The following is a 19,183-nucleotide window of genomic DNA, read 5'->3' on the forward strand; positions in this document are numbered from 1 at the left end:
TGTGAAAACTGGCCACCCAGAGGAGCCATTAACATGTGCTGAACAGAGGAAAAGGAAAAATAGTTTATACTAATTAAAAAAAAATGAAGAAGAATTACTGTGAGCCAACATTCATGATCTGAAAACATTTATCAACAGAGACTTCATTAATCAGTGACAACAGTTCATTTGTAAAGATTAAAACTGTATGTGCCACTGTGCAGCACTATCCACGCAGGTGCCCAGTGTTAGCATTAAAACCAAGGATAAGGTCTTTCACTGGGAGCTCTACTTGTACGAAAATCCTAAGTATCTAACATGCAACTAGCACAGATCCAATAGTACTTACGCATCATCAAATGTAATTTTAGGTCTTCTGGGCTCAGAATTCCCATTAGACAGAGTTGGCATTGCAGACCAGATGTCTGTTTCTAGATGGCTGGTATCAAGAAGAGCATTGGCTGTTGGTGCATTGTGGGCTTCTTCCTCCTAGAAAAAAAGGACTGCTGTTAATTCTTCATGATTCAAAACATATAGACACATGAAAAAACTAAGGTGCAAAGTAGCATGCATATGTAGCCAAGTGCATCCTGGAAACCTCAAGAAACCACCTTCCATCCTTTCTAATGAGCCTATTAGATTAAGTAAGCATTGTGACTGCACCACTGACCCCTCACCTAAACTCATTTCCCTACACTCCAAGGTGAAAGCCAGCCTAGGTTACACAGTACTTCTGATTGGAGGCACTCGTTAAAGCCAGCATGGGGAAATCTAATGCAGAAGGGCTGGATGTAAATGACTTCATTTGAGGTGGATCACATTATTGTCACCTTTTTCTATAGAATTTGTAGGTAACTGCAAGGTGTCTGTAAACTCTGATCAGCTTTCAGCAAGGAGCAGTATCCTCACCCTTGTTACACAGAACAGGGAGAAGAATGGAAAGCAGAAGTCAAGAGTTGTGACTCCGTATTGATTAAAAACAGAAGCATAACAGAAGCACTTAAATCAGGCAATTGCAACTTTCATGCTATGTCCGCAACAGATAAACTATATTAAAGATGAACCAGTGAACTAATAAAACAATTCTAGCTTATTTTAGAAGACAAATATTTTGGGTACCAGGATAATAGATACACCAAGGATAAATCTGACTGGAGGTGCTGGGAGTGAGAGGAAGTGGCCCTGCTGTTTACATAGCATATTTTATTTGCTGACATACGCAGTTCATTTTGGCATTGATTTCAGTTGAAGGTGTGTGTATTACTCTCGCAGCTTGAAGTGACACAATGGTATCAGAAAGCAACAGGGATGAATGAATAAGGTGAAGCGATTTGTCACCTATGTTCCAATGCAACTTCTGAGTTTTACTATTACAGAGCATGGCAACAACCTCTCACAAAGCGGCGAACTGTGAAAAATGGGGCTACACTTGTCCTTTTCTGTGGCTGAATTCCCTTCTTGTCTTTTAATTCTGACAGTGATACTAAAATACAGTTCGATCCTAAGTGATACCTTTGAAATTCTAGTGGGAGGATTATTTTTGAAAATGGGCCAGAAAACTAAGGTTTCCCTCTTTATTTTTTGAAGAGGATGACCAACTGATGTGATTTTTTTAATTAGTTTGCTATGCAGCTTCTAGCTTTGTCTCTTTTTCATATATTTTTAGCTAAAAAAAAAAAAAAAAAAAAAACATCTGAATCTGGTGAAAGGCAAGAAAGAAAGTAATATCTATATGAAAATGTTTGGTAGGGACATGGCCGTAACAGAATGGTGTTTTCTGGGGGGCAAAAAATTATCTTTATGTGATATCTAAAAGTTATTACAAAATTCATGGAAATTAGGTGCAAATACACCTCACCACTAATAGCTGGGAGGCTGCAAACCTGCAAGAAGACATTTCTGTGTTGAGTATATTTTTGGTATATTGTTGTTAGATTAGGTATATTTGTTAGATTAGGTGTTTTGTTGGATTAGGTATATTTTTGTTAGATTTTTATTTTCTGTTCAGTTTAGGCCACAACATTCAGTATAACTATACTGCTTAATTTTGCCTGATAATTTGTGGTTATGATTCATGAGAAAGATATAAAAAATCTTGATGTTTTACTTGCAAAATGTACTTGTTTTATCTACAGAGTTGGGCAAATAATTACAACCAGGCAGTGGCTGCAAAGGCTTTCTTCTGAGGCTCAGGGACCCCGGGTGTTTCAGAGAGCGATACACAACACCATGTAGATGCCTAATGCTGACCTAAAAAGCTCTGCAAAGATCTCACTCCTTGCTGCTTTAGAGCAAAACTACATAAGGATTTAAAAATAGATACAGGGAAAAAAATTCAAACAGAACAAAGCTAAGTTAATTTTATTTTATCTTGTTCACTTCCAGCAACTGAGGTCTGTTACTTACACAGACTCCTTTGGGGTTAGAAGAGGATTTATTTTCATTCTTTCTGTGTTTAGAAACAGAGGAGGAAGAGCTGCTGGTCTGAGAGGTGTTTGTGATGTTGGTCTCTTGGCTGAAGGAGCTGTTGTCACTGCTGTGCCGCCGGTGCACAGGCTCATCCAAGAGGGGGGATAACGGAGGAGGGAACAGCTTCTCTTCTCTTTTCTTTGCCACCTTCTTCACTGAGCTACTGCTGTTCCTGGGACACAGATAAGAACCATTTCAATCGTGGTTAATCCTCCACAGCACAAAGCTCTAGATTTTATTTACTGAAAAGCCAGCTCTACCCTCAGATACGTGCGGTGATCCCCCATGTCCTAGAAGCAAAGTCAAAAGGAGAGAGGCAGACAGAAAAGAGCCACCCATGCCTTTTCGGCCTTTTCAATGGCTGCAGAAACCTCCTACTTTGGAGGACGACTTCCAGTGCATTAGTACAAATTGCACCCACTTTAAATGCTAATTTGAGTCAGTCTTCATTTGAGAGGTCAGCGAGGTTCTGACTCAGCAAAGTGCTGAAAAGTTTTATGCCCAGGGTTAGTTCCTTTGACATCAAGGATGGCTATTTACGTGTTTAACATTAAGCATTTTTTAAGAGGTGCATTAGGGCCCACATAAGCAACCTTTGCAAAAACATGTAATAGCACATGCCACGTGAACAAAAAAAACAGTTTATAAGTACAAAATGATAACCATAACAATAACAAGATAATAATTATTTGACCTCTAGAATAAAACCAATGTTCAACACTATATTAAAATGATACATTGTAGCTGGCAAAAGCCCTTGAGCAAATATTGGTTGATGAATTGAACGTGATTCAGAAAATGAATGTGGTTTTGACATGAAAGCTCAAGTAATATGATAATCTATTGTCTGTTTTATGTACAGAAATTGTTAGCTGGCTGGAAATGGCAGCTGGGATACACAGTTAAAACAAACAAAAAGAAAAAACACATGCTAGACCTTTCTCCCCTCAAATCCATCAAGAAAAAAAACACAACACCCTACCACTGTTTAACATATCAGTCTACTGATAGATTTTTATTTTAGGCACTGTTCTAACCCAGTCAATGAAGATAACCTGAATTTTAATGTTTTGTTAGACATCTGATATTGCACTACACAATCATTTACTTTTCATGATTATTGACTAAAATTTCAATAGCAAATTAAGTCAACAAGAATTTATGTTTCATTCCTAGTCGCTTTCAGTCAGTGTCAGGAATTATAGATTTACTTTGCAGTAAAGTAGCCGGTGAAAAGGAGAGTGCAACCCAGGTTTCTTTGCTCCTCGTTCTGGCACCATGCAGGGTAACAGCACCCTCTCACTCCAGGCCAGCCTCTTTTTCAGTTTCCCCAACAACATCAATCAATGATCAATGACCAACAGATCAAACACCTGCTTTGATCATTCCCCCTACTTTGGGCCCTTGGTGGTACAAAAATATTTCAGCCTGTTTTCATAACAAAGTGATATCAAACAAAACCCCTGCGTTTCAGGTTTTACAGCTCTTCTACTCAAAACTATTTTAATTCAACTGAAGCAGAGCTAAAAATAACTTTGAAATTCTCTAATGTTAAAGATCCTCAGACTGCAGAAATAAAAGCAGCAGAGAATTCATATTGCCTTACAGTAGGACGGGTATGGATGCTGTCCTGTTTGGAAAACACATGGGCCTGAAGATCAAAGGAAAGCAAGCAGGTCGGAGGAGACTGGCAGTTCTTTGCAAAGACTGATTTCATGCACATGTGGTCCTGCAAGCATGTCCTCCAAAAAGTTCTCACTCAAAGCCCCATCTGTTAGCTTCTTACCACCAAAGGGCATTTTGGAACTGAGACAAGTTACCATAGCTATAGCACAATAACACTCTGAACTTTTTCCAGAGGAAAGTTTTCCAAAGAAAAGCAAGCACTGCCCCAAGAAAGCACGCATGTGTTACTGGATTGTACAGAGGCAAAGCAGACACAATTAATGAAATACCCAGGAGCAGAATCCAAACCCTCTGCCTTCCGAGCCAGTGTCCTAAACAGGACTACCCTGAGTGTGCTGTTCAGTGGGTTGTCCAACAAACATGTATGGATGAGACCAGAGAGGGGCACTGAGGTGTGGAGCTCTTCCTTTACCCTGGTACAGCTTTGCAATGGGAACAGCAACCAAGTCTGGCAGTTTTACCTCTAAAGTGTCTGAAGAAAAACTGAAGAGGAGCCATTGTCATCCTCATTGTCATCTGAAGATGAGCTAAGCCCTTTAGGAACCACTAGCGAGGTTCTGTGGCTGTTTCCAGAGCTAAAACAAGACTCCAGCACTTGCATGGAGTCTGTCACTACATGGTGAAATTTAAGCACACACACAGCAATCTAACCAATGTTCCTCAGCTGCTACGTGGAGATGGGAGAGCAGTACAAGAAAAGGAAGAAGGCTGCAGGTACCGTGCTAGAAGCCTCTTCTCCAACTGAGTGACATTTACACATTCCAGAAGAGGCATCATATTCAGAGGCCTGACCTCCCTTTTGGGCACTGCGTAAGACTTCCCCTGTTCACCTCACCTTCGGGCTCATGCACAAGATAGAGCAAACCAAGCTATAGAAGTCATTCTGCAGGTGAGAACATGTAACCACGACCGAAAATGCACTAGAGGACATATTTTTTCTGCATAACTAAAATTCAAACCCAACAGCAATACTTAATGGCTATAAGCAATTTTCTTTTCTTTTCTTTTCTTTTCTTTTCTTTTCTTTTCTTTTCTTTTCTTTTCTTTTCTTTTCTTTTCTTTTCTTTTCTTTTCTTTTCTTTTCTTTTCTTTTCTTTTCTTTTCTTTTCTTTTCTTTTCTTTTCTGTTGCCTACTTAATCCTATAAATTTTCACAGGAATTACACTGATCATTTATTTAGCAATGTTACCTTCCTCAGATTTACACCAAAGCATTTATGTTAACAATAACCTCCATGAAATAAGTTGTTACCAGCAGTTAACCAGATTGTCACTTTGCTTTGGGCTGCTAATGGGCTAAGAAACTGGTCTTTGATTGCAGTAATCACTAATTTTGAATGAATTTATTACAATAATTACTGAGACTCAATGGTTTAATTGGCTGACATGATTGTTAGTTAAACTATATTTAAAATCTAGGGAGAAAGACAATAAAAGTGGAAGGAAAAAACACAAGCAGAACTGATGGTCTTCTGGCTGGAGGGTTTAATTTTTGTGTCTGAGAAGGCCAATTATCAAGGAACGAAAAGTCTCCCCATCTGCTTTTTTTTTTTTTTTTTTTAGGGCTGAAAGCAAGCAAGCAGGCAACAAGAAGTCAGTGTGAGGGAATTGCCATCTACTCTTACATTTCAAGCTGCTTTTCTTTACCCTCTCTTTATCCACTCCTTGTGGTATGCAGTGGTATCTCTGGCCTATTAGTGAGATAAAGCCATTGTCTGTACCGATCACTTGGTTTCCTTTGCCTCTACTCTTCCTGTCCACAATGAACTGCTGCACATTGACAGTGTATCTGATTTTCTGCAGGGGGTTAGCAGGGAAAGGTCACTCCCACATTAGCTTGGACCATATGGCAGCGAGTGAATGAAGCTGAAGTCATTGTCATAGATGTAGAAGGCTGCCTCTGCCTTGAATGAACTGCAACGAACGCCGTTGTGACTGCCCAAAGGATCAGCTAATATGTTGCCACGTACAGGTGCATCTTTATCCAAAGGTCAAACAAAAGCGAAGAGGAAATCTTCAAAACCAGCCTGAAATGTTTGCCTCAGACATACGTCTAGCATGCCTGCTAGACGGCAGGCATGTTTCCCTGGTATGAAATTCAGACTCACAGTTTGCATCAGCACATAACTCTCTGTGTTGTTACAAACTGCCAAATGTTGGCAAATAGAGCTCTGTCTGGACTGGGTCTACCAATCAGGTATTTAGATATAAATGGTATTCAGCAGCACATACAATTAATGCTTAAATTAAAATTGCTCTGGCAAGCAAGTAAAAGCACAAACAATCCTCTGCTGCAAAGTGGGTAGCTGATCTGACAAAAATCTGACTCACAGCAGTGTTTCAAGTTATTACTATGAATTACTTGGGCACAAAACAGTATTGTTTATTTCTTCGTATGCTATGAAATATTAGACACAGGGAAAATACAGTGATGATTGTTTGAATAACTATATTTTAAATGTCACATTAGATTTAGGAAAAGGCATGAGACCCAGACTGTGTGAGGGAAGGAACAAGAGTGATAACTATTGGTTTGAACAATGACTACATACAACAGAATGGCTATTTGGTTGGGCAAATGGCCTTTAAGTTCACAACTGACCATTTTGAATTTCTACACTCAAATTGTATATGTAAGTCATAGGAACTTGCAGAAATTAGACATATAACTGCCCATATTAGACATGTAATCCTTTAAAACTCAATTGTGCATCCTCACTTACTTTATTGAGCCCATACATTTAGGAACAGGTTAGGAGAGAAAGATATTTAAGTGCCAAAACCAAACACAGGCAGCTAATTGGAGCTGCAAAAATACAGGTGTACCTATCTTCCACTAATTCCTCCCTGAATGCCTCCAAATTTTAGTCCAGAGATTGTGTTCTTTCTGTCAAAACATTCTTGTACCTATAAAAGAGCCCAGTGGGAGTCTCCAAAGTCTGCCTTGGCGTACTCGGCTTGTCAGCACAGGGACCATATTCTAACAGGAGAGATCTGCCATTCTTCCCTAGAGAGAGAACATCCACCAGGAGACGTAACACCTTCCTAACGGGTCAACTTCATTGTCAGCTGTAGCTGAATCATCCTTATTTCTCAAAGCCCTTTTGTAGAGAGTTCTGAATGAAAATGTTGGACCTTTGAGAGTAAAGAGGGTTTAAATGGCAAAGCCTATCTTTCAACCATTCACCACTGAAGTGTTATTTTTCCCCACGCCTTTGAACGGTGCACAGTTTTAGATTCCCCTTTCTTCTTCCTCCTCTTAAAATTCTACTTAACCCTGTGGAAAACAGAACCACTCCTGAATGCTTAAATACAACCTGGGGCGGTCCAGAAATGTGTTGTCACACAGTTCAGTCAGCTCCCTAATCTTCTGGGATATATATTGATCTATGTTCAGATGCCTATCAGTGGGAGCTGAAGATCCTAATTATCAAATAATATTGCATTTGTTTCAGATGAACTCAGAAGACACCAATAATAAAGGTAATGTGATCCAGGCCCCTGCAGTTGAAAAGAAGTCAGAAAATTTTATTTCAAAACTTGAGGAAGGTGAGAGGAAAAGATACCATATGGAAATAACTATTGATGAACACAATTATATTTTAACACAGAATACCAAAGGCTTGAAATCTCTGAAGAATCAAATTAATGACCTGGAAAACAAGCTCAAATTAAGAAACATCAGGTTGGGGGTGGATCCTTTGGGCTTGCTGGAGACAAGATTCGAAAGATTTTTTTTAATGGATTGTGGAGGTGTTGGGGATGGCTTATCCTTCATCCTCTCTGCAATATATCTCTACTAACTGTATTTCTAGCAATGACAACCAGGCAACACCCATCATGATGTTTATCAAATCTGCAACATATTACTGATCACACTGTAACTTTCAAATCATCTGCCTTTTCCAGAGTCAAACTCTGATCTTCTCGGTGGTATAATGAGGGGTTAGTTCAAGGACTGAAGTCCCTCTGTAATTAGAACAGCACAAATAAATGCTCAACCTTCTTTATGGATTTTAAAATCTGTGTACTATTTCATAAGTGATTTTTGAGCTTTATCTGAATTTAGATAGTAATACAATCAAATTGTTTTCAGAAGCATATCATGCATTTGATTCTTTGCTTGTCCTATTGTGAAGCAGAAAACAGTGCCTCGTCTCAAAAACATAAAAGCACAAAATTGATGACAGAAGGGAATTGGGTTCTTTGGTTATTTATAGAATGTTAATCTGGTGATTATAATAATCAGAATCATTATTTACATGGTGCCTGTTTGCTGAAGCATTATAGCCGTATCTCAAAGACACTGAAAGGCACAAACTATTTGATTACATGTCTGCTGAAATACAATGCATGTGTGTCTGAATCATTTAGTGTCTCACCCCTGGCATTGCTGTATACACAGTTAAAGAATAAGTGAATGGAAAAGTCATTATTTCATTCAAGAAAACTGAGAACTGTCTCATAGGAAAACAATTTTAAAAATAATTTCCAGATGATCAAATGGATCCCATTCTGGCCATAGAGGGGAAGGATGATGGGAGCAAGAAAGAACCTTGAGAGAATTCAATATGGTGGAAGAAGAGTATTTCAGGATTGTGATGAGACTCTTAATTTCCAGTAACCCATCAGAAGGCTGAATGAATCTCATTCAAAACCATGCGGACCCTCATCCTAATGGATGGGAATAGCAATGCCTGGTCATGTATGCTTTCCCATCTAAGACATCTGTAGAATAGTACTGTGAAATCCCTCATAATTTAATGGGAAAGAAAATAAAATAATAAAAAAAAAACTTACTCTTTAGTGCTGGTTAATCTGTGATTCGGTATTGGAGAGATACAAGGTGGGAGCAAGCATGAAGCTGAAGGGTCCTCCAGGCGCTGCTTCTTGGTTTCAACAAAGGTATCCAGGTTTTCCGACTGCTTTAACAAAAAATGCAGAGCTTGAAAGATCACGCATCTATGCACAGTTTCACTTGCCATTAAGAGGAGCTCAGGAATCTCAGTGTATTTCCTTTACAGAAGCAGCAGTTAAAATACTGTTCTAAAAGAAGTGGAGGTCACCTGAAATCAGGGCTAAAAGTGCTCCAAACACATGACCAGAAGTTATATAATAAGTGACACAGCCAGATAATTAGGAAGCAAAACACCTCATGTGCTATAGTTATCTTCTGTAACTATACTGTAACATTGGAATTTAATTAATAATTCAGACAGAATGACTTGATAGCACCAAATGTTACTCAAGTAAATAGCTTTTACTCACTGACTTAATGGAAGTCACTGTGAAAACTTCCCTGAGTAAGTATTCCTCACAGGACTGAAAGACTACTATTCCTCACAGGACTGAGCTCTAAGGTGGCAGTCATCAACAGTGATAGCTGATTAAAAATTTATTTGAAAGATTCCCTGATGCATGACTTCTGTGCCTGAACTAGGATGGTGCAAACAAAGCTGATCACTGCTCCATCACTGGAACCTTCGTATCATCCTTCAAGCCCATTAGTAGATGGCTAAAATACGTCTTTTAATAGCATGATTTAGAAATCCAAATCAGGCTCTTCCTATCCTGTTTTAACTGTTGATATACCCTAAAGCCATTGTAATTGGTTTGTTTTCTCTTGGGTAGCATTGAACAGTCACACAGCAACTGAAAAGGCTGTTTCAGAGTGTAGCTTATGTTTGTGCAATCCCAGAGTGAGATTCCTCATGTTGCTACCTTCAGCTAACGAAGTTCCAAGGTTCCAGCTTTCATATAACCTTCCATCCCCCCCCCCCCCCCCGTCCCCTTTATTTTTTTCTGGGAGTCCTATGTTTATTTGCCAGTACCATATTCTTGTTTTAGCCATCATACTAATGCACCACTGTTTTAATAATTAGTATACCCACTGTAAGCTATTGTAAATACATATAAACATTGACATTTATACATCCCTTTCCTCTTTCTTGTCTCCTTCCCTCTTACCTCTCTGCCTTCAGCGTACAGCTAGAATATAAATTGAATAAAAACCTGCTGAGTTTACTCATGTGATTATTTCCACTTAATTCAACAGGGAAGGAGCCAGTGCAGTGACTCATGTAGGCAGGGGTGCAGACCCTGTGTCTGCCTGGCATTGTCTGACTTTGTCTTGCATTAACTCTCTCGTACCACAGGCCTGCTCAAACTCAGCATTTCAATATTGTTCGGAAGTTTGCCAGAACAGACAGCTGAAGTCACATTCACAATGATTTATAAAATTTGGGGTATAAAAAATACGCTATGATGACTTCTCACAGGGAGACCAGAGCACAACCATTTCAGCTGGAAAAAAAAATGACTACAAAAATTCATTTATGATATAAAACCCCAGTTTCTTTTCTGAAAACACATTTAGTTTAAAGTGCATTGTCATATCCCACAAGATAGGATACCCTTGGGCATAAATAACATAAAACACATGATAAAACGTGATGCCTTAAGACAAAACATATTTGCTTTTCCAGGTAGCTGCATACAGGGAGCAGCTAGTTAAGCAAATGATATTTCTATGAATCAAATTCATTTGTATAACAAAACAATACAGAGACTAAATTCACCAGAAGCATAAGCAAGCACCATTCCATTGACTTTAATGAAGTTATGCCTGTTTAAGCCAGTGGTGAAAATGCATTAATTCCGCAGACAATAAAACTCTGCCTTCCAAACAGAAGTCACATTTTCTGAGTATGGCTGAATCCTTAGTAATATGCACTTGTCATCGGGAGTGCTGCAGATTACAGAACACTGCAAATTACTGGGCAAGTGAGCAAATACAGCTAAAAAGGTTGTATGATAAATCTCAAAAAAACATTGTTGATTTTGACAGCTGGAGTTAGGTTTTTTTTTTTTTTACTCATTTCTGATGTTAGTTTGTAATGTACTGGAAAATGGACATCCTTTGTAAAAATAATGAAGCCTTAGTGGTATGATGCCCCCTTACAGCCCTGCTGCAGGTGCAGTGAGGAGTCAGTGACTGCAGTCCTGACCTCAAGGATGCACAGAAATTCAATGTTCACTTCCTCTGAACGATGGAAGTGACTTACCTTGTGTTTCCTTTTGGATTTTGTGGGTGGTTTTTCAGCTGCTGGGGTAGGGGACTCTCGAGATGGTCGTCTGTGTTTCACATTTGCCTCTCTTGGTTCAGTTTTCACAGATGTGGTCTCAAAAGGCTCTTGCCCAGGTATCCTAGAGAGTAAACTAAGATCTATTTTCACCCAAAGAGATTTGAGTTCTTCATATTCTCTCAGTGGGGACAAAAGTTCATTTTGTACGATTGGGATGGGAGAAAAGAGCTGCTCCTCCAAGTCATTGCTGGTCTGGTCGATGGATGTGTTGCTGCCATTGCTAGTTAAGCTACTTACACTGAGGATGTTACTGCCAGAGTCCTTCACTTTGATGCCATTCGCCGGCCCACTGCAAGCTGGCAGTATCTTAGCCTGCAAGCTCTCCTCCTGGTCTGTATTTGAGTCAGAAGTAGACGAATCAGTTTCGATAAATTCCCGGGACTTGGGGACAATTTTGCTGGGGCCTCTGTACTTTTTCTTCTCCGAAGTGAGACCTGTGCTCGTTCGTGGTTCCTTCCTTGGAGCGGTCTTCCCAACTGCTGCTTTAGTTCGAACCTTTGGCTGCTCGGGGGGTTCCTGCGGGTCTTTTTCTTTGGGAGTGTTGCTGGTATTATTTGGTTTGGGCCAGTTATACTCTTCTACACTGGAAGTCCTTTCTACCTTTTTGGGTTGCTTTTTCCCAGTAGTCCTTTGTGAAGTTGGCTCATTATGAGCTGGTGACTTCTGCTTGGAGCTTTTTGCCTCTGGGGTTTTCTGGGCAACCCGCGGTTTGGCTTTCTCTCGGATGGGACTGAGGATTGCCCGGTCTTTGGAATCGGTTGGGGGCAGGCTGTTGTTGAGCTTCCCTTTGTTTTGCCCTTCAGCCTGCTGGCTGCTCTGTGGCTGGGAGCTGGTCTCGCTGTGAGGCTCATTTTGATTGTTGATGATGGTCTTGTTGTGGGGGTTCACTTTATTTAGCCATTTATCCAGCTGCCATTTGTTTGTCGAAGGGGGTTCAGGCTGCAATTTGAAGAACAAGGAACAAATCTCAGACAGAAGCAATGCTTTTCCCTTTAAGTGAAAACTTTTTAACACACCCTTTTATTTCAGTCAACTAGTGGTGACTGCTACTTTTATGGGGGTATTTATGGAGTATTTATGCTTAATTAGGCTTCCTTATCTGGTTTACAATGTGGCCCTGAAGAAATTTAATACAACTAAAAAGTTTAGCTGGTCCCTGAAGATATAGTTTTGTCATGTTGCCTTTCCTTAGTCCCAGCTGAATACTGTGTCAATAAAATCTTCTCTAGCTACTGGCAAAAAATCTAAATATTTCTTTAAAGCACTTCAAATGTAGGCCGGAAGGATTCTTCCAAAAGCTAGAATGAGTATGTGGGTCATACACATCAACTGTAAAGGGAGAAAAAAGTCAACAGCACCAAGCCGTGCAAAATCCCAACATTTTCCTAACAGGGAGTAGGATTTCTCTATCTTCGATGCTTCCCCCCTCCAAACATCTGCCAGGGGATATCTGCAAAGGTATTTTTACCTCCGGTGTGGCACTGCGTGACTCCTCATTGCACTCGCTGTCACTGGAGCTGCTTTCACTGTCGGAGTCAGACTCAGAGCTGCTCTCGGACTCGCTGGAGCTCCCAGAGCCGCCGCTGGAATGGGCCAAGCCAGCCGCATGTGCTGCTGGCACCGGCAGGCCGCTGTGGGGAGAAGATCCCCTTGGGTCAGTATGCTGCTCGTCATTCAGATTTTGAAGTGTTGACCAGGGGGGAGCCACCCAGCGAACCCTGCTCACACCGACTGTCCTCAGCATCGGCTCCCGCTCACTCAGTACAGCCCCGAAGGAAGCTCCAGAGACCATGGCACCACGTAGGGACCAAGGGAGCCGGCTGGGTTTATGCTTCATGGGACACACTGATAATGGTGTTAATAACATTATCATCATCATCATCATGCTCAAGTGAGAAGCACTTTAGTTTCACTTAGAGAGACTCTTTACACAGGCAGATAATGATAGGACAAGGGGGAACGGTTTTAAACTTAAAAAGGGGAGATTTAGCTTAGATGTTAGGAGGAAATTCTTTTCTCAGAGGGTGGTGAGGCACTGAACAGGCTGCCCAGAGGAGCTGCGGATGGAACTGTGGAACCCCACCTCTGGAGGTGTTCAAGGCCAGGCTGGATGGGGCACTGGGCAACCTGGTCTGGTGGGTGGCATCCCTGCCCATGGCAGGGGGTGGAGCTGGGTGGGCTTTAAGGTCCCTTCCAACCTGAGCCATCTGTGATTATATGATCACAAGCTTGAGCTTTTTAGCCCAATGATTGCAAAAACTAACAATTGTACTTAAATAATTTATTAATGAAATCATGCTTTCTTCATTTTTTGCTGGTTCATTTATAATTTATGAACAAAGGAAGGACATCAGGCAACTAATATTGGACAGGGCATTTTAAAAATTCATTTTAATGAATACTTTTACACTGTGGTGTACAAAAACTACACATTTTTGACAACTCTCTAGGGACTGCCCAACACTTTTTTATTTATAGCTGTTTTTTCTCTCACGAGATGATTTCTTTATGGTAATGTAGTGAGAAAATGGTGTTCAAGCTGAAAATAAGTCTCTCTGTGAAATCTATTTTTCTATGCGTTCAACTGTCCTCCGAGATGTATTCATTAGCAGTGAGCTGGGTCTCATTGTTTTCATTCAGCATTTATTTCTAAACTTAGAGGTTGGATGACCCCAGTTTTAGCACTGCCAGTCTGAGTTTTTATAAACTCATCTTTAATTTCAAATTATTATTATTATTTTTTTGGTCAGGGAAATAACTGTAAGGTTTTATGTCTCTTCAGCTGATCTATGTAGAGACTTTTTGATGACTGATCTTAAATTTGTGAAGCTGACAAAGCAAAGTTTGAAAATTGACACCATTTGCTAGTACTCTTTTATGGATATTCAATACCTCACCTTAATATATCATATGCTGTGTGTGTCCCATGTTGAGTGATCCAGAGAAGCCCTGAAGTTATAATGCTGCTTTCCCTTCATTTCTGCTATCTGCTTTTGTACTTTTCTGTGAGAAGGATTCATATAAGCCAGGCACATGCCCTCCTTCACCTTTCAGAGATGCTATGTGCATTAAGATACCCTCTTAAAAAACACAGTAACCAAGAAACTGGAAGTAAGGAGAGCCAGAAGGAAACTGATCCTGCTCCACTAGAGTTTTCAGAAGTATTGCCATTGACTTCCGTGACAATAATAAATGGTCTTTAATTTTCTTCTCATGCTAAGCTACTTTCCCTCTCCTTCCTTGTTGGTAAACCTATCCCTTACACTGTGGTTGGTAACATAACTGTCTCTTTGAGCATTGCAACGGCCCTGCAGTGCCCATTGACAAAACCAGCTTGGTGCTTTAGGGTGCATTAATGAAATGAAATTACTCACTTGGGTAATTGCTACAGATCACTAACTTTGTTGCTCATTAAATGCATATACATTTTTTTTTTCCTCTTCTAGAGGCTCAAGTGACTCTAGTAGAGCTAGTTACCAAATTTCAGCTGGAAGTAACAGGTAAATATAAAGAACAGATACTTTAAAAAAATATATAATACTTTTGGAAATACTAATAATTAAACATAGATACATTACAAAATTGATCTTAAGTTTGTATTAATTTCAACTTTTAGAAACCACTTGTGCACTTGTTTTTCTTTCTTTAACTCATCTTTTCAATGAAGCACATGAAAGTGTAGGGAAATAACTTTTTCATTTCTTTTTTACAGTAAATAAGGAAACAACAGTGGGGTAAAAGTGAACGTGATTGTGGGGGAATTTGACTTGCAATTCAATATCTTGTAGTTTTGGTTTTACATTTTCTGTTTGGGAAACACTGCAAGTAGATGAAAACTGACTTTTCCTGCTTTATTACAATTGTTCACAAAAAGGAATAAGAAAAAAAAGCAAAACAAACAAACAAAAAAACATTACAAGGATTCCTACTTTGAGTAGGACAACATGACACTTCTGTTCTAAAATAACAAAATGCAACATCAACCTTGAAAGAAGTGTTATTTACAGTTATCAGAACAAAGAAGTTGTAAATCAGAAATAGCTTTTCCCCTAAATCTGTAAGCTTCATCTGTTTCACTTCTATTTCCTCTTTTCACTCCAAAATGGAAGTGAGCACGGCAATATTAACATTTCATCCTAGCTGAAAGCCCCAGTTCCCACCTCCCTAGCAGAGAGCTGTCTGCAAAGACAAAGAAATGTTTAACCACCAGCAGCTGCTCTGAGAGCATGGGTCGGAGCATCAGGCAGTGTGGCACGGAGTGGTTGTGCAGAGAGCAGCAGGGCCATGAGTGCACAGAGCTGTTGGGGCACCAACCACCTGCAGGGATTTACCGCGCCTTTGGGCAGGGTGTAGAAACCTGCACCAGCCTCTTGTAGGGACAAAGCTTTGTGTCTGGGGGTGGCTTATGTCAAGGCAACGTGGGTCTGCTCACACCTATTTATGCAGGTATACCCCCCAAAATGCTCTGTTGTCAGTGCTTGCAAGTTTGCCCTCATTAAGGATCACTGATTTAAGAATCATCACTGATTTGAGAATATCGCCTTTCATAATGGATCAAAGAAGAAAAAGCCAGTATCCTAGCAGGTAAGGCCTGTACCTTTCCAGCCTGTAGATACAACCTACATCATTTAGCACTCTGGAAGAGAACTGACACTGTAGCTGGGGTGTGCTTACACAAAACAACTGGAGTTATACTATAGCAGACTGCAACTGTCTGACAAAGAACTCAAAGGGCAAGACCAAAACCATAGAAATAGATGGCAGCTGCAACCTGGCCTGATTTCCTCTCTTTCTGCACACCAGTCTCAGAAAAGAAAGTTATCATATGCCAAAGATTACTGAATAACATAGCTCAGCAAGCTTGCAGGAACCAGACAGACTCAAAATAATGTTTTTTCATACGAAACACAATGAGGTCATATTTGTCTTTCATCTGGGATAATAAAATTATGCCTTGGCTACATCAGGAGGCTTCATGCTGAAGACATCATTGCTGATCTACATTTTTAAGGCAGAAGCACTCACTTTTCATCATGTAGTTTGAGCTGAGAGTAGCCCTGTCTGTATGCATTGCAAAACAATCAGATAAGACCTGAAATGCCTTTCCTAGGATCTTGCAGTACTAGAGAGATCTTGCACACAGCTACACGCACAGTCATCTTCTAATGATGTTGATCAACGGAACAAAAGAAAATATACAGACCTTTCACATACAAGTGCATGGAAAAAAATCTGTGCTGTTTTCTGTGCTTGTTTGTTTGTTTGCTTGCTTTTTTTTTTTTTTTTTTCTTAAATAAAATGGATCTTGTAGTTCAGAAGAACAGGTTGGTTTGCACTCTTCCCAAAGACTTCTTTAGCTTTAAAGCTAAATCACATGCTTTAAAAGATGCTTGGATAGATTCTGCAAATGTGCATTCAAGCAGCTGTTACATGAATAAATTGGGCTTCTTCACATAACTATCAACTACATGAACTCAGGGTTGCCTCTGTAAAAGACTTTCAAAGCAAGCTTTGTTGTGTTGCTAAGATCCAAACAAGGAATGCCAGCCTGGACAAGATTTAAAATGGATTTAAAGCATTTTATCATCAGACGCAAGTCCTCAGAGTGACTAAAGGGGGCAGGAAGCACTGGTATTTGAAACTCTTGAATTTTTATTTCTCAGCAGGAGATGAACACTCATATTGTCCACTCAAACACTGAGGAACAATGTTTTTATTTCATTTGAACTGAAAAAAAAAATTAATAAAAACAATGCTTCACAATGGAACACAGTATTGTTTGGGTAAATAACACTTAGAAGAAAGCCAGTTCATTATTATCACTTGAGATTGGAGGCCCCTACCGAGCCCAGTGACCTGCTGTGCCAGGATCTGTGTAAATACATGATGAGACACAGTCCTTGGGCCAAAGAGCTTGCAATCCAAACACACAAAGCAAACATCAGAGGTATTACAATCACCCTCAGACTCAGTGCAGGCCTGACAAATTCTGTGAGCATGAAGCCCCTCTGCAGTTAATGGAAACATCAGTTCTGACCCCCTTTTTACTTTGTGCTCCACATTTTCCCAGCCGTGTGCTCAGCACATGAGCTGAACCCTGCAGGGCAGTCAGATGTGCTCAACGCTCTCCCAGAGCTGTGCCACAAGGGTACTATTTGGGAGAAAAAACACACATATGACTCAGCAACACAGCTCCCCATTCCTCAGGCCAGCTAGATCAGTGTCTGCTTACCCTTCTCTGAAGCTGCTTTTCTTGCACCATGGAGATGAGAGCTGCTGGATCAGTACTCTGAGTACTGCAAGTACTGCCATACTGCAAGTGGAGGAGAACCAACTCTCCATCCTTTGCAAAGGTCATCATGATAATGTCTCTAACTGCCTGCAGGCTGGAAAGCATTTCTGGTTGCCTCCCTGCCATCAAGAAATGAAGCAGACAGAACAGACTTGCACATCTGGAAGCAATTTTGCTCTTCTGCAGAACTTTTACCTATATCCCTTCTGCTGCTTTTGCAACACGTGGCACTCCCCCTGTCCCTTGCTGCTTGGCAGCAGGATTGGGCACAGTGTGGGCACAAAGTACGAGATGAGAAATGTCTTGGAGGAGAGGATAAACACCAATATCACTAGTATCTGGCAGTGGTTTTCAGCACTTGTTGATGAAATCCAGCTTCAAGTCAGAGAAGCTGAGGCTTGCAGGTGTGTGGCATCTGTCAAGAGCAGGCACTAGACCCAGCTGCTTATGGTTCATGGTGGGGAATTGCATCAGATTTATCAAACACACCAACAGTCTTTCATTCACTGTGGTTGACTGGTATGGATGATCTGCCTAAATATAAAATGTCTCCTTTCAGCTTCCCCCCCCCCCCCCCCCCCTTTTTTTTTTCTTTCTAATTTATGAAATCTTTTTCCAAAGCCAAAGAAAGCAGGTATAGCATTTGTATATGTCTGGGTTTTTATGCTGCCTAGAGAAGAGAAGACCCAACATGCAACTTCAACTTATACTTCTTTAGTAGTTGTTATCATCTAGACCATTATTACTTTATTTTCAACACATCATTTACAGTACTGATGTAATAAATGGCCTTTGAGATTAGACTTGGTAGTTAAAACAAAAATAATATGAAATACTAAACTTCATTAACCTCTAATAAGATAAACAATCAACATTTTACCCTGTAAATTTACAGGTAAAAAATGTTGAATAATTCATACCACTGCCGTATAACTCATCAAGGAACAAAAATTCCTAACAACTCCTTAGATATTTCCCCGAACTTTTCACCAATTAGATGTAGTCATGCTAATTGCTGTGAAGAGAATTTGGCAAATTGACGGTGCCCTCAAACAATAGCGTTATTCATTTCAACCCTTCCTTTTTAGGGCAATGATGAATTGGCCACTTGTTCCATTGCTCTACCCAGAAATCAAAACATAAGCTTGGAGAAAGCAGAGCGCTGCTGGGCAGTGGGAAAATGTAGATGGGAACTGACCAGTAAGTCAACAGTGCATCAACGCTAGCGGTGTATTTCCACCAAGAAGCATCACTCCACAAAGGTTGTTTTACTGCACAGGGTATTTTTAGGGAAAATGCAACCAATGAAATCCGGAAAGGAGAAGGTCTGTACTGGCAAAAGTGACTGCAGACTGGACAGAACTGTTGATTTTCCCGTTAAGGCATTGGGTAGGGTTCTGGATGAATTTTGCTGTGAGTATGAGAAATATTTATTTCTGTGCATCACTTACTGCTAAGTAGAAGGGAGACTGTGGTGCCTATCCTCAATTTGACTTGTCTAAATGTAGATGTTCTTCAGAACAAAGACTCTGATTGCACAGGGCACTGATAAGTAGGCACCCAGTTCTGAGCAAGATTTGGGTGCACTACGACCACAACACATCCTCTAGCAG

General features: G+C 40.3%; 1 protein-coding gene across 7 annotated transcripts in view; it reads right to left on the reverse strand.

The window, feature by feature from the left end:
• Positions 1-19,183, reverse strand: part of AFF2 (ALF transcription elongation factor 2) — a 357,089-nt gene that overhangs the window by 19,648 nt on the left and 318,258 nt on the right. For 6 of the 7 annotated variants that reach the window (XM_021273092.4, XM_013100505.5, XM_027465059.3 and 3 more), the window contains exons 10-14: positions 12,747-12,909; positions 11,198-12,217; positions 8,934-9,058; positions 2,386-2,620; positions 329-468 (exon numbers count right to left, since the gene is read on the reverse strand). In XM_021273092.4, the coding sequence (XP_021128767.3) occupies positions 329-468; positions 2,386-2,620; positions 8,934-9,058; positions 11,198-12,217; positions 12,747-12,909 (1,683 nt within the window). The remainder of the gene's footprint in view (positions 1-328; positions 469-2,385; positions 2,621-8,933; positions 9,059-11,197; positions 12,218-12,746; positions 12,910-19,183) is intronic. The other variant, XM_038184635.2, reaches the window with a different exon arrangement.

Source organism: Anas platyrhynchos, chromosome 10 (genome assembly GCF_047663525.1).
Source record: "Anas platyrhynchos isolate ZD024472 breed Pekin duck chromosome 10, IASCAAS_PekinDuck_T2T, whole genome shotgun sequence".
Classification (NCBI taxonomy): Eukaryota; Metazoa; Chordata; class Aves; order Anseriformes; family Anatidae; genus Anas; species Anas platyrhynchos.